The 13,573-nt window shown below is 63.3% G+C and overlaps 1 protein-coding gene across 1 annotated transcript in view; it reads left to right on the forward strand.

Annotated features, from left to right (window-relative positions):
* The window catches only part of LOC119109999 (calmodulin-binding transcription activator 2), a gene marked incomplete at its 5' end in the record, with an annotated part of 60,891 nt that overhangs the window by 38,102 nt on the left and 9,216 nt on the right, over window positions 1-13,573 (forward strand). The window contains 9 exons of the mRNA XM_037233746.1: window positions 1,551-1,622; window positions 1,839-1,849; window positions 2,823-3,039; window positions 3,176-3,310; window positions 6,829-6,955; window positions 10,516-10,736; window positions 11,242-11,411; window positions 12,529-12,702; window positions 13,247-13,405. Coding sequence (XP_037089641.1) covers window positions 1,551-1,622; window positions 1,839-1,849; window positions 2,823-3,039; window positions 3,176-3,310; window positions 6,829-6,955; window positions 10,516-10,736; window positions 11,242-11,411; window positions 12,529-12,702; window positions 13,247-13,405 — 1,286 coding nt within the window. The remainder of the gene's footprint in view (window positions 1-1,550; window positions 1,623-1,838; window positions 1,850-2,822; window positions 3,040-3,175; window positions 3,311-6,828; window positions 6,956-10,515; window positions 10,737-11,241; window positions 11,412-12,528; window positions 12,703-13,246; window positions 13,406-13,573) is intronic.

Genomic DNA, 13,573 nt, shown 5'->3' on the forward strand with positions numbered 1-13,573 from the left:
AACGGTCCGGCGTCTGAACCCCGCTCCCATCCGGTAACGGTCCGACGTCTGAACCCCGCTCCAACCCGGTAACGGTCCGACGTCTGAACCCCGCTCCAACCCGGTAACGGTCCGACGTCTGTACCCCGCTCCAACTCGGTGACTGTCCGACGTCTGTACCCCGCTCCAACTCGGTGACGGTCCGAAGTCTGAACCCCGCTCCAACCCGGTAACGGTCCGACGTCTGAACCCCGCTCCAACCCGGTAACGGTCCGACGTCTGAACCCCGCTTCAACGCGGTAACGGTCCGACGTCTGAACCTCGCTTCAACCTGGTAACGGTCCGACTTCTGGACCCCGCTCCAGCACGGCAGCGATCCGGCGTGCGTCGTTTCCGTCATGCAGTGAGGCGTACTCCCCATGCGCACTGTTTAAACGGGCAAAAACGCCTCCAAAAACCGGCACAACCCGGCAACCGCTCTGGTGCCGGAACATTGTCCGACGCGGTCTTGACCTCTAACAATGCCGACGCTATGATCGTTGCACGCGCACTACACCAGCCGGGTAGTGATCCGCACTAACACCGTCTCAGCCCGGGATTGCTCGCCCGTCTAAACACGGCTGTACAACGGTGATCCCACGCACGTTGCTCCAACTGGGTTGCAGTATATTCACATGCACTGATCCAATACAGAAACGGTCTCTTACCTGAGTGCGTACAGGCAGGAAAGGACTTAAGCTCGCGATGTTCCAGCATAATGAGCTCAGAGATCTTATGCTGACGACTATCGGCCTTCACTACGCCAGGAGGTATTGGTTAAGCAACATCATCAAGCAGACATCGGTTATGTCTTCAATGATTTGTTCAGCATTGGCAACTTAAGCAATGGTTGCTTGGTGACTCCGTATAACCAGCACCGCCTGGTGCATTTAAGGTTGATAACTGTCAGCATAGGATTTAAGCTCATGCTTGAGTGTTGCTCAGACCCGGCTCTCTAGCCTGGTGACGATGCCGTGACCCGCCGCCCCAGCCCCGCGGTGTGCCGCTCGCGGACCGAGCCCAAGCCCGACAGTTGCACTGTCTGTCCTCCTGTCCTCCTGTCCTCCTGTCCTCCTCTCCTCCGTATCATCGTCCTCCGTGCCACCCCGGCCGCGTGCTCGCGACGAGATTCCTGACCTTCCCTGGCGGCTGCGCTTTCGACGAGACGAACCGAGCTGAGTACGCTGGGGAGTGCTTGTTGACAGTCTCTGATGGCGGCTGATGGGAAGTGCTCTGTTGGTGACACCGTCTGAAACGGGCCTGGCGTGATTTGCTCGGTGTGGTGTGCTCCCGAGTTGTCGGCGGTCTCGGTGTTGTATCGATGTTATCAGTGCTGACACGTGAAACGGGCTGCTACAGGACTCCGCGTTCTAGTAGTCAGCAGCAAAGTAGAAATGGCGCGTAGTCTTCTTTTTGCACACCCTCGAGACACAGCAGGCTGTTATCGAATGCCGGGCGCCGCTCGATCCCACTGGCTGTGTGTGTGCAGCGCCGCGGCGCCCTGCTGACCTGTGGCCCCTGACTCGCGGCAGCTACGGCGCGTCACCACGGCGACGGCCTCCTCCACGGTGACGGTGTCGGCCAGCCGGGCGTCGCTGCCGACCGAGCCGGCCGCCGCTGCCACCGCGGCGCCGCCGCTCGTGCTGAACGTGCAGGCGCTGCAGGGCGGCACCGGCTACCTGCTGCTGCCGAGCGGCGGTCCGGAGCCGGAGCCGGCGCCGGCGGCCGGCGAGCACGCGCCGCAGCCGCCGCCGCCACCGGCGTCCGCGCCGCCGGCGCCCGCCGACGCCGGGCCGGCCTGGCCGCTCGCCGCCGACCAGGACCTGTTCAGGTGGGCGCGGCGCGTGGCGCGGCGGCGGAGTTTGTCCGGCGGCGGCGCGGCGCCCGCGCGAGCCGGTATTTCGGGCGGGCTGGCGCTGGGATGATCCGGCCGATCTCGGACCGTGTGCGCCGCACGTGCCCTGAAATTGGCATGTCGGTGGCGTGGTAATCTGAGCCTCAATGGCCTGACATCGTCCCCGCGGGCCCCGTCCGCTGCTAGGAGTCTGTCGGCCTGGCGAGTACGATGAATGATGCATGTGGGGGATAAGCTGCGAGGCGACCCCGCCATGCCATCGATGCCGAGCTTGTTTGAGCACGGGTGCATGCGTGGCGGGGCATCGTGCTCCATACCCGCGACCCGTGTGAGGCACGGATTGCGCCCATTGCCGGGCTTAGTAAGACCCAAGGCTTGTGGGCTGTACAGGCAGTTCGCTGAAACGCCGATGCGTCAACACAGTTGTGCGCGTGGCTGTGCTGCCAAAGCTGATTTTGTTGGAGATCAGGTGGGTGTCCCGAATGGCCGGTGGGATGAGGACTTAGTGGTGCTGCGTTTTACTGCTGACTGGCTGGTGGGTCTTCGATCGAGGTTGACACGCTCTGGCGCTTAATGGTGTGCTCGGCGCTCTGCCTGTCGTCCCGGGGCCTGACCGTCCGGTGGCCGTCGCTGCAGTCGCCGCCCCATCAGGCCTCGGCCGGCTTAGCTTGCTCGACTCTGCCTGACCCGGTCCCACCTCAGACTCGGACCTGCGACCGGCTGTGAGCGGTGCCTGGTCCGCCCCGCTCGGCACGGTCGCCACGCGGCCGTGCTGCCGGTGCCCTTCGTAACAGCCTGTACCCCTCACTTTCCCCGCCCTGCCCCCGCTCTGCGCACGGTTTGCATCCTCGCGGCCGCGGGCTGGGTCGCCCGCTCGCGACGCTCGGCGACGCCCGTCAGGGCTCGCGAACGGCGCGTGCGTCGGTGACCGGAGGCACCGCGTCCGCAGGGCGACGTTCGACCTTTCGCTGGACGACATCCAGCGCACGCTGTCCGCCAGCATGCCGGCCGACCTGGACATGGCGCAGCTGGAAGCCTGCGACAAGCACGACCAGGCGTCGCTGTTGGACGCGCTGCACTACCTCGACGACTTTGACTTCGAGAGCCTGGAGGTGGGCCAGTCGTCGTCGGCCTCGTGCTCGCCGCCGGACAGCAAGATGCAGCGAGCGAGCGTCGGCCGCTCGCCGGTTGCCGCCGCCGGCCGACTCGCCCCCGCCCGTCGGCGAGCCGCCGCCGCCGCCGCCGCCGCTGCTGCAGCAGGAGGAGCGCCAGCAGCTGCCGGAACAGCAGCGTCAGCGACCGGCGGCGGTCGCCGTCGCAGCGGCGGCCGAGCCGGAGGGCGGCAAGTGCGAGCCGGAGAAGACGTCGGTCAACATGGACTACCGCGAGGGCACGGCCAACATCACCGACTTCAGCCCGGAGTGGGCCTACCCGGAGGTCAGTTGGCTCGCCGTGCGGGCTCCACGTGCACTCTTGTTGGATGGTGGCGGCGGTGGGAACTGGAACGGGACGGTGAGCTTTCGGTGAGATGGGAGAGGACACTCGTGTCTGTGTGGCGCGCTTATGCTGCGGATTTGGAGCCGAGCGGGTTCGAAACACGCCGTATGAACGACCAACTAATCATTGCGTTTTGCCAAACAACGTGGCGCATTCGCTCAACGTGTCATCGAAAGCAAACCGCAGTTCAATAACAAGGTATTTGCCCAAGCCTTGTTTTTGAGTTTTCGGCAGGTCTGTCCCGCCTGTACTACATTTGGTACAACTACGATACTCCGAAACGGGCGCGAAGTCGATGTTTATCGTCGGACCGTTTTTACCGCCACTCGGCCAACAGTTCCAACACATCACATCACCCCGCTTCCCGTTGCGTCAGCTGGGTGTCGCTGGGAAACCACGACTCGCATCGCTGTGAATTGCGCCACGGGCGTTGGTTGGTCGTGCGCCAACAGGTCGGCAATCCCCCAGCTTCGGAGCCGACGAGTCTCCTTCAGCCCCGACGAGTTGACGGTGCTGGGCTTTTGCACGCGCCGGTTTTTCGGTGGGACTTGACCTCTTGCTACATGGGGCTGGGCGTACATGGGGCGTACATGGGGCTGGTTCGCAATGGGAAGGCCGTGGCGGAGTTCTGTGGTGCCGTTGGCGACGCTCACATGGTTGTGACTCGTTTTGCACACGGGATTTCCCTCTCGGCCTGTAAGGCCCGGGGAATTCTTATAAATAACTACAAGCAATGTAGCGCGCCAAGGTAACCACGGAGTCCATTAAACTGTCCGTCATGTTGTTGCTCATTTCTTGCAAACCGCCATCAATATTATTACGTAACGGTAGTTTTCAACAGTTCGCCGCCCCGTCGGTAGGCGTTGTTTGTTTCCCACGACGTGACTGTCCCCAGCTGGTCCCTGGCTGTCTGGCCGGGGAGTCGGGGTTGGTGCGGCTCCACTGAGCCGGCGGCTCCTGGGGGGACGAGGAGCCAGCTCCCGCCACTCACCTCGCCCGCCCGCGACGGGTCGCAGGTGGCTCTGACGGTGGAGGGGCTGGCGGATGGGCTGGGCAGTGCCGGCTGAAGCGGCTGCCCCGTGCGCGTCCTGTCCGGCACTGGAGGGGCGGCTGTCCGTCGAGACGGTCGGATGAGGTCCTGCTAGCGCGCGGCATCCACGCAGACTAGCGGCACGCCGTCGGGCGGAGACGGGTGTCACGGAGCTCGGGCGAGGAACATGCGAGATACCGGCCGAGCCGCTCAGTCCGTGATGAATGCCACATGGTGCGTGGCTGGTGAGGACGGATCAGGGCACGCTGCGTGCCCCGCCCCGGCCGTGCCCCGCCTCGTGCCCCGCCCCGGTGCCGACCGTGATGCTGCACGCCGCGCCGGTGGCCGACAGAGCGGCGCCGTATCGCCGATGAGAGCTGATCACGAGACAGGATCGCCGGTCGAATGGCCCGGCGGTATTGGTCGGCGACCGCGGCGGCTGAGTCACGGCCCCACAATTTCCGCCGCGGCACCACCGGGCTTCTAGTTCGGCGCGTAGGAGTTGAAACCGTCAGCCGGGAAGCGGTGTGGGTCGGCGAGGCGGTTGTCGGCGCGCTGCCGCTGGACACGTGCCGTGTTCTCCGCTGGCGTCCTCCCCAGTGGGCCGCCCGCTCGCCTGGTGTCCTCTGGGAGCGGTCGCGGGCGCCAGTGGGGGCGTGCGCGATGGTCGATCCGCCGCGTCGCGCTCGCCGCCGGCTGGCCTCACTCGCCGCCCCCGCCCGCGCCCCGCCCCCGCGCGCCGGAGGAGGGGGTCCAGTGGTGCCGGTCGGCTGACCGACAGCGCCAGAGCAGGCCTGACAGGACACTCGCCGGCCGGCGCCAGCAGCCGCCCCCATCCCCGCGTCAGCGCCGGGGACGGCGCGCCGCCAGCGGCAGGTCGGCTGACCGACAGCACCAGGGCAGGCCTGACGGGCCATTCGGCGGCTGGCGCCAGCAGTCGCCCCCGCGTCAACGCCGGGGACGGCGCGCCGCCAGCGGCAGGTCGGCTGACCGACAGCACCAGGGCAGGCCTGACGGGCCACTCGGCGGCCGGCGCCAGCAGTCGTCCCCGCGTCAGCGCCGGGGACAGTGCGCCGCCAGCGGCAGGTCGGCTGACCGACAGCGCCAGGGCAGGTCTGACGGGACACTCGGCGGCCAGCGCCAGCAGCCATCCTCGCGTCAGCGCCGGGGACGGCGCGCCGCCAGCGGCGGGTCGGCCGTCGGCCCGCCCGTGTGTGCCGTCTTGCGCCGGACGTAGAGCCGTGGATCGCCCAGCGGTCGGCGGCTTGAGCCGCAGCTGGGCGGCGGTGTCGCGCCGCCCGCTGCTGATTTGTGGTGATCTGATGCTGATGCTGATCTGATTTCTGTCGTATCGCTGAAAATGGGGAGGACGTGAAGGTGTATCGCTCTGGGCATCGCGTCTGATCAAAGACAATCTCTGTCCCGCGCTAAAAGGTCGAGTCGTCAGCATTCAGAGCACATGCCTGCCGATGATCGTTGAGAGGCATCACCATTGTCCAGTTTAGGGGAGGTTTCCCCACGACGGTGATTTACAGCCGTCGCTGGCTGTGGTTGGATACCACCCAGCAAGTATAAAAGCAAACAAGACCATTTCTTGGAATGTTATATTTACAATATTTCCACGCTTCTGTCATGCATTTCATCGCCCGTATTATTGCACCGCTGGCCATGAATCGCTGATTCGGATGAGATCAATACCCGCCGCCGTGCGTTTGAGGCGCGCCAGATGGGGCGTCTGCCTCGCGCGCCGGCCGCCGCCAGAGCCCCGGCGCGGTCGCCAGGGGCCGCCGGCCGGCTCGTCCGCCTGCCGGGCGCGGCCGCGAGATTTCCGGAGCGCAATCAGCCGGCCCAGCGGCGCGCTGATCGGGCCTCGGTCGGTCCGGCGCCGCCCGACGAGCGGCGGCGGCCGCCGGGGTCGCGGCGCTCCGCCGCCGCCCGCCCCCAGCGGCCGTGACGGCGGGTGGGACGGTATGTCCGCGCGGCTTCGCGGAGATTGGCGGAGGCTCGCCGCGTGGCGCGAGAGCGAGTTACATGCGCAGATGCGAGATGCATGCATATATTCATGCACACATGCGTAGATACGACACGCATTCATGCGCGTATGATGCGTGGGACATACATGAAATGTGTGCGTAATGCGACGCACACATACATGAAACATACACGCGTTTGTTTGTATGTGTGTGTGTGTGTGTGTTGTGTGTGTGTGTGTGTGTGTGTGTGTGTGTGTGTGTGTGTGTGTGTGTGTGTGTGTGTGTGTGTGTGTGTGTGTGTGCGTGCGTGCGTGCGTGCGTGCGTGCGTGCGTGCGTGCGTGTGTGCGTGTGCTCCATGGTTGTGACGCGCCAGCCGGCCCTGCGGGTTACCCCGCGCCGGCGGCGGAAGCGTCGCTGAACGGCGCCTCACGCGGACCGGTGTGCGTGCCGGCAGGGTGGCATCAAGGTGCTGGTGGCCGGGCCGTGGTACGCCACCACCTCGCCCTACTCGGTGCTCTTCGACGGCGTGGCGGTGCCCACCCAGCTCGTGCAGAGCGGCGTGCTCCGCTGCTTCTGTCCAGGTCAGTGAGAATTCGGGGGGAAATCGTGATGACCGTCTGGTCTTGTCCGCTTTTGGACCGGCAGGTAAGTGTCGCTTCGGTGTTTGTGTTGTGGGCTGAAAGTATCGTCCCACCGTTTTCTTGTCCAGTGTTCCGTGTTAGGTGGTCTTTTGTGGGGGTTTGCTCGAATTCAGGTTATTTGTTTTCCAGAAAAGTTCTTAGCTGACACCATGGGGAACATTGTATTATAGCCTGCGTAGATAAGCGAAATTAGTGTGCCCCGCCTGTGGGATATTTGGGTGCTTGCTTAATTAACATAAATTGTCTAGATCAAGAAAAGTGGGACCTGAGGCGGTAGCTCAGAGACCTCACCGCGTGTGAGCAGCGGGCCAGGTACCCCCAGAATGTACGTGTGCTCACTCGCAAATACTCTCGAGTTTTCGTACGCGGAAAATACTTACGATGAAATATTAATAATAAGATATTAAGAAATAAATAAACATTTTGAAATATTCATCAGATAGGTGTGGAGGAGTGGTCATTTTATGCCCAGCCTGACGTTGATAACCATGAGGGTCTCTAGAAACGGAATACATAGGGGAAACTGTAATAAAATTGCCCATAACACGTCTTTCGACATGTTTGTTTTGCGCGTATTGCCAATTGAAAGAAATTGTTAAGACACTTCACGGCCTCAGAAACATGGACGGTTTGTGGCTGTGACCTGGCATCGTCGCTGGCACGGGCCGCCGCTGGATGTTGCGACGCTCGAGGACGTGTTCTGGTCTCCCTGTAGCGCAAAGGCACGATCTATGACAGTTTTCGGAGGCAGTCGAAGCTCTAGCGGTGCCGATAAGCGGTTGATTAGAAGGTCGGCTCTGTTGATGAAGCCACCCGCATTTCGAGCCACAACCCCGCCAAATCTGGAGACTCCGGCAAGGTCACTGCCTCGGTTTGTCGGACATTTGCTTGCATGCAGCATCTTGCATCAGCTTCGCAATTTTGTGGCCGGACCGAAGTGAAAGAGGCAGGCAATTTGCTATATTGCTGTCAGGTTTTGCAAACAAATGGGACACCAGGTTCAACCAGTCGCTGGCTGGAAGAGAAATGACGTGTCGTCGCTGTGTGGCTCCGGATATAAGGAAGTGCTAGGTTTCCCAGGGTGTGCCGTAAGTCACTGAACTGTTCTCGGAAGGATGTAGAAGAATGCGTCCACATTCCACGCTTCGCATGTTGAACTCTTTCCCGAGTGCGAGTTCGAAAACAGCCTTGACATGGTTGTTCCAGCTTTCGGACACGTCAGCCACGCTGCTTTCACCCCTTAACGATGTGTTGTTGTGCGAGTTAATCTGGAAGTTTGTGCATAATTCATTAACATGGCCATTCACGCCAGAGGTCCCTGGAGCAAAACATTCAGTGGGTGAAGACTCGGCCCCAATGGCGTAGTTCTTCCCAGTTGATCTAACGACGCCGCGGTAGCCCGTCCGGGGTGCGGCTTGATCTCAACCCTTTACAGCCGACTGCCTGAGGTGTTATGTGTGCTGATTGGGCATGGTTATTGAACATTTCACGCGCACTGTATTGGCGCACCCTTACGCTGGTGATGGCCATTGCATGTCGCCACCTCCCACAACACAATAGCATCTGGCCGGAAATCCAACTTCAGCAGAGGCGATCCGACATTGGGACCGAGGGGAAAGGCGGAGGAGTCGTATATTTGTGCTGGGCTTCGAGTCCCGGAGGTTGGTCTGTTTGGTCAGTCCATGTACACAGCGGTCAGCTGACAACGGACGAGAGGGGCTCAACGAGGCACGTGCCGTGACATTGTGCGGAACGAACGCGATCCTTTCTGCAAGCTCGTCCAGCAAAAAGCGTGGCCAGTATTATTCGTTCGACTGGAAGTTCCGTGAGCAAACGCCAGATGTTCAGACCATTCGTAACGCTAGGGTTAATAAATATTGGAAGTAGTGGCGTTGGTTGGCATGCGTCGTTTTCTGGTTGTCACCGTTCCGGTGGTGCTTAGTTAGGTGTAATGGTTAGAGTGTTTATTTTGCGTCGGCATCTGCTGTCGGATCCCATGGGTTTCAGACACACGAACTCCTGAACTCGAATCCCACCCAGGATGGTCGTATCTCGTTGACACAGGCGGAGCTTTGCCCAGGGTAGCTTCCGAAGCCCTCACGGCTCAACCCAGCTTAACGTTATAGTTCTCGGCAGCGCTGCCCAGCTCACTCCGGCAAAAATACCGCGTATTTGGAAGACGCGCCTCGACGACGTGCCGAGGACCACGGCCAGAGCAAACTGCCCGTACTTGGAATCGGATCCGCACGACGTGTTCTTCAATCGCTCTCTTAGCTGGAACTGAGATCCATACGCCGCCCTCTTGAACCATCCAACAAAGATGCCTGAGGGAGTATAGCTCCTTCCCAGCGCGCGCTGGCGGCGGGCCCGGCCGCCCCGCCACCGGGCGTCCGTGGGCCGGCGGAGAGCCGGCTGGCGACAGCGCCCGCTGACGGGACAGCGTCAGCGCTGCGGCCGCTCAATCAGCGGACATTTCGAGACCACCTCGTGAAAATTGGGCACAGATTTGATTTCGCCCGGTGTCAGTGGCCGGTTCGACGTCCCCCCCCCGCCCCCCCCCCCCCCCCCCCACTCCTGGGCTATGCGAGAGGATCGACGGCTTTTAGCGGGCTGGTCATTGGAGAGATTATATCTGTGCTGTCACTCGGCCGCTCAGAGGTCCTCCGGGTCGTCCGCCGGAGATGTCCTCGGAGAGAGGTCCTCAGTGATAGGTCCTCGGGGGATGTCCTCTGGGAGAAATGCCCTGAGAGATGTCCTCTGGGAGAGGAACTCTGGTGGCAGATGTCCTCTGCGAGATGTCCTCTGGGAGACGTCCCCTGAGAGATGTCCTCGGGGAGATGTCCTCGGGGAGATGTCTTCGAGGAGATGTCCTCTGGGATAAATCCTCTGAGAGGTGTCCTCTGGGAGAGGTACTCCGGGGGAAAAGTCCATTGGGACCTGGCGGAGACGAACAGTTGAGACAACATGGCGCGAGCTGGCGACCAAACGGCGTTGTTTATAATCTTGACTCTGCTTTACCTTGTGGATGCTGACCTCGTGTGTTGGATATTGCGCGCCTGATGTGTACTCTGATCATTGTCGTGGTTTAACTGAGTGCCGACAATTCTTGTCAGAACTCCAGCGTTGATTTGAATGTCCATGAATTGAGGAAAGTGCACCTCTGTTGGTAGGCCATCGTTTTAAGCGAATGAGGAGTGTTTGACGGCAATAAATCGGTCGGAGCAGGCGATGTCGGCAGACCGGCGCCTGCCGACTCGATGGTAGACCTCGCACCCCTCCCATCTGACGTCGCCGCGCCCCCACTCCGCGCCTACCGCGCCAACCGACGCCACCCGCGTGCCACGAGACAACACCGCACCCGTCCGGCTGCGACACCTGCGCGTCGCCACAACCACGGCCGTGACGCCCCCCGCCGGGCATCGTCCGGTGCGAGTGACGAGTGGCTGTCGAGCGCCGCCTCCCTCGGGCGCCCGCTGACCGGGCGGCGCCCCCGCCGGCAGCGCACGAGGCCGGCGTGGCGCCGCTGCAGGTGGCCTGCGAGGGGTTCGTCATCTCCAACGCGTGCCTGTTCGAGTACAAGCGGCGCGCCTCGGACCAGGCGCCCGCCTCCTACCCGGCGACGGCGCCGTTCCCCAGCCAGGACGACACGCTCGTCAAGTTCACGCTGATGCAGCGCGTGCAGCTGATCGAGTCGCGCACTGAGGGCTCGCTGCACAGCCAGGTGGGCCGGGGCAGGGGAGGGCGAGGGTGACGTCGTCCGGTCAGGGTCGCCGACTACGCCCGGCTTGTTCGGCGCGCAGCGTGGCTGCTGCGTCACCTGCCGCGCGATGTTTGTAAGCAAGCGTGGGCATTGTCATTACACGGAGGCCAGCTGTTCCACAGCCCGTGGATATACGTCTTGCTGTGGGCTTTTTCGGTCGACAGCAACAAAGCGGCGTGTTTCTAAATCACTGCGTCCGCAAGTTCTTCCATTTGCATCCTGTCACTGTCCGCGGTTAAACGTTTACCAATATTGGCTCGGCCGTCAGATGCCGTCGTAGACGGAATCTCCATTTGCGGATGCCAATAGCCTGACGTTGTCTGACAGTCGCTGCTGCCTTCCGATGGTCGGTCGGCCTCCCGGCGGCAACGGGACCGTGGAAGCGCCGCGCGTGTGTGCCGAGGCCGCGGGACGCTCAGAGGCCGCCGACCTGACCTGACCTGACCGTCGACCTCCCCTGTGGCAGTCGACCAGCCCGCTGGCGGCGCTGTGCGGCCCGCACCTCGAGGAGCGGCTCATCTCGTACTGCCAGGACCTGATGTCGCGGACGTGGCTGAGCGAGCTCGCCTGCTGCGAGGAGGGCGCCCAGGGCGCGCCCTCGCTCCTCCACCTGGCCGCCCTGCTCGGCTACAGCAGGTCAGCGCCGCCGCCCTGACGCGCTGCCGCCGCCCGGCTGATGGCATCGCGCCGGGGCGGCGCGCAGCACGCGCGGCCCGCGCGGCCGGCGGCCGGCTTTGGCAATGGCGGTGTCACTGTCAGTGTCAATGTCAGTGTTAGTATTAGCGTCAACGTCAGTGGCGGCGCTGATGTGTCACTATGTGAATGTGTCCGTGTTTATTAGGCTCATGTGTTGACTGTGATCCTGTATTCGGACTGTCGACGGCGAGCGCTGGCGTGTGCTGTCTGGCGGCTCCGTGGGCAGGTGGGGGAGGGGAGGGGGGAAGCTGGCATGCGTCTTCGACGCTTCTGTGCCCCGCGCCAACCCCTCCGCGGTCACTTTAAGCTCGCCAAAGCCGCCGCCATGCCTCGGCCCTCACCCGCGGCGGGTAAGTCCGCCTCCGCCTCCGCCAATACGGTTGTTCCCCCGGCGAAGCCTCGCCTCTGCCGGCCGGCCGCTGCCACGCACCGCCGCGCCGGGGCCGCCCTTTTTCCACGACCCTCGTCAGCGGGTCCGCGTGGATCGCGCCGCTGGCAATTGGGTCGCCGAGCTCTTCACCTGATTGGCGGCAGCGTGTTTGCCCGGGGTCGCGATCGTCGCCAAACTCGCCGCTCGCGCCGGGCGCTCTCGTTAGCGGCCCAGACTGTGAGCCATTGTTCTGCGACCAGCGGAACATGCGCCGGCTTCTTACGGGCGGTTTTTTGTTGATGTATCGATTCGATGCACCGCCGCCGCTGTGCAGCGGCTGTCCACGGCGACTCGCGCGAAGGAAGCGTTGGTGCGTGCGGCGCGACGAGATAGCCTCGACTCGTTCTTTCGACGCGTTTCTCGGAAGCATCGACGTAATCGGGGCCCCTGCTCGCCTTTGGCATATCACGGTGATGAGTCTCAGGAGTAGATGCGCCTTAGATTAGACGCATTGATGACGGACGCACGTGTGTGCATGTTACGTCTCAAAACATGCATTGGAGACATACAACCACGTAGGAAGCTGTGTCACCGAGAGACGTGCAACTCTGCTGCACCAGGCTTGTAGGCAGGGAGACAGCCCGCCCTGCCCCCTCAGACCGCAGTATGACCCGCCCTGCCCCGCAGGCTGGTGTGCTCGCTGCTCCACTGGCGCGCCGAGAACCCGTCGCTCTACCTGGAGGCGGAGGTGGACGCCGTGCGCACCGACCAGTCGGGTGACACGCCGTTGGGCCTCACCTGCCACCGGGGCCATACCGAGACGGCCCGCCTGCTGTACCAGTGGAACCACACGGCGCTCAGGTGAGTCGGCGAGCCCGGCGGCCGGCGCGCCGACGGCCGCTCGGCGCCGGACGCCCCACCATCGGCTGGCGCGGAGGGTGTGTGCGTGTGCGTGCGCTGTTGTGGAAGGTTGATGATGCTGCGGAGTACGGCGGACTGCCGTGGCGTGCGGCGGGTGGCTGACTCGGCAGCCACGTGTGGGCGCCTCAGCGGCGGCACCCCGGCTGAGGTGTGCTCGTGGCGTGTTACCTCCTAGCGCCCTCCCTGTACGCCCCGGTCTTCCAGCCCTCAGCCTTCCTCCCCTCGCACCCTGTCGTGCCGCCCAGCTGACCTTGAGAGCCGCCAGTGTCCGCACACTGCGTGAAAGGGTCACATGCTCAACGCCAGGTCCCGATCGCCCAACTGTCGGTCTGTCGCCGCCTCAGCAGGCCGACTTTACCGCCGTGCCCTGATGTCTATCACCGACTGGCACCGCAGCGGTGCCGCCGACCAGCACGCGTCCAATCTGCCCACTCGCGGCTCTAAGGCGCCGCCGGCGGCCCGCTGACGACGGCCGTGCGCGCAGGATGCGGAACTCGGCGGGCTTGACGCCGCTGGAGCTGGCGCGCGAGGGTGGCCACGCGGCTCTGGCCGACGAGCTGGAGCGGCTGGACGCGATCCGGCAGAGGGCGCGCGAGCTGGACCGCAGCGAGCGCGTGTTCGCGCGGCCCGGCACTAAGTACAGGTGAGCGCACGCCCGGGCGCCGGCCGACTCGAGCTGAGGCCGGGGAGACTCCGGCGGCGCGTCTGATGGCGTGGGCGTTAAGAGCTGAGCGGTAACTCGGTCTGTGGCAACCAAGCGTAGATCGTGTTTGATGTCAATGCAATGTGCATCGGAATATGTGCATTTTCT

Source organism: Pollicipes pollicipes, unplaced genomic scaffold, assembly GCF_011947565.3.
Source record: "Pollicipes pollicipes isolate AB1234 unplaced genomic scaffold, Ppol_2.1 Scaffold_7231;HRSCAF=8579_pilon_pilon_pilon, whole genome shotgun sequence".
Lineage (NCBI taxonomy): Eukaryota > Metazoa > Arthropoda > Thecostraca > Pollicipedomorpha > Pollicipedidae > Pollicipes > Pollicipes pollicipes.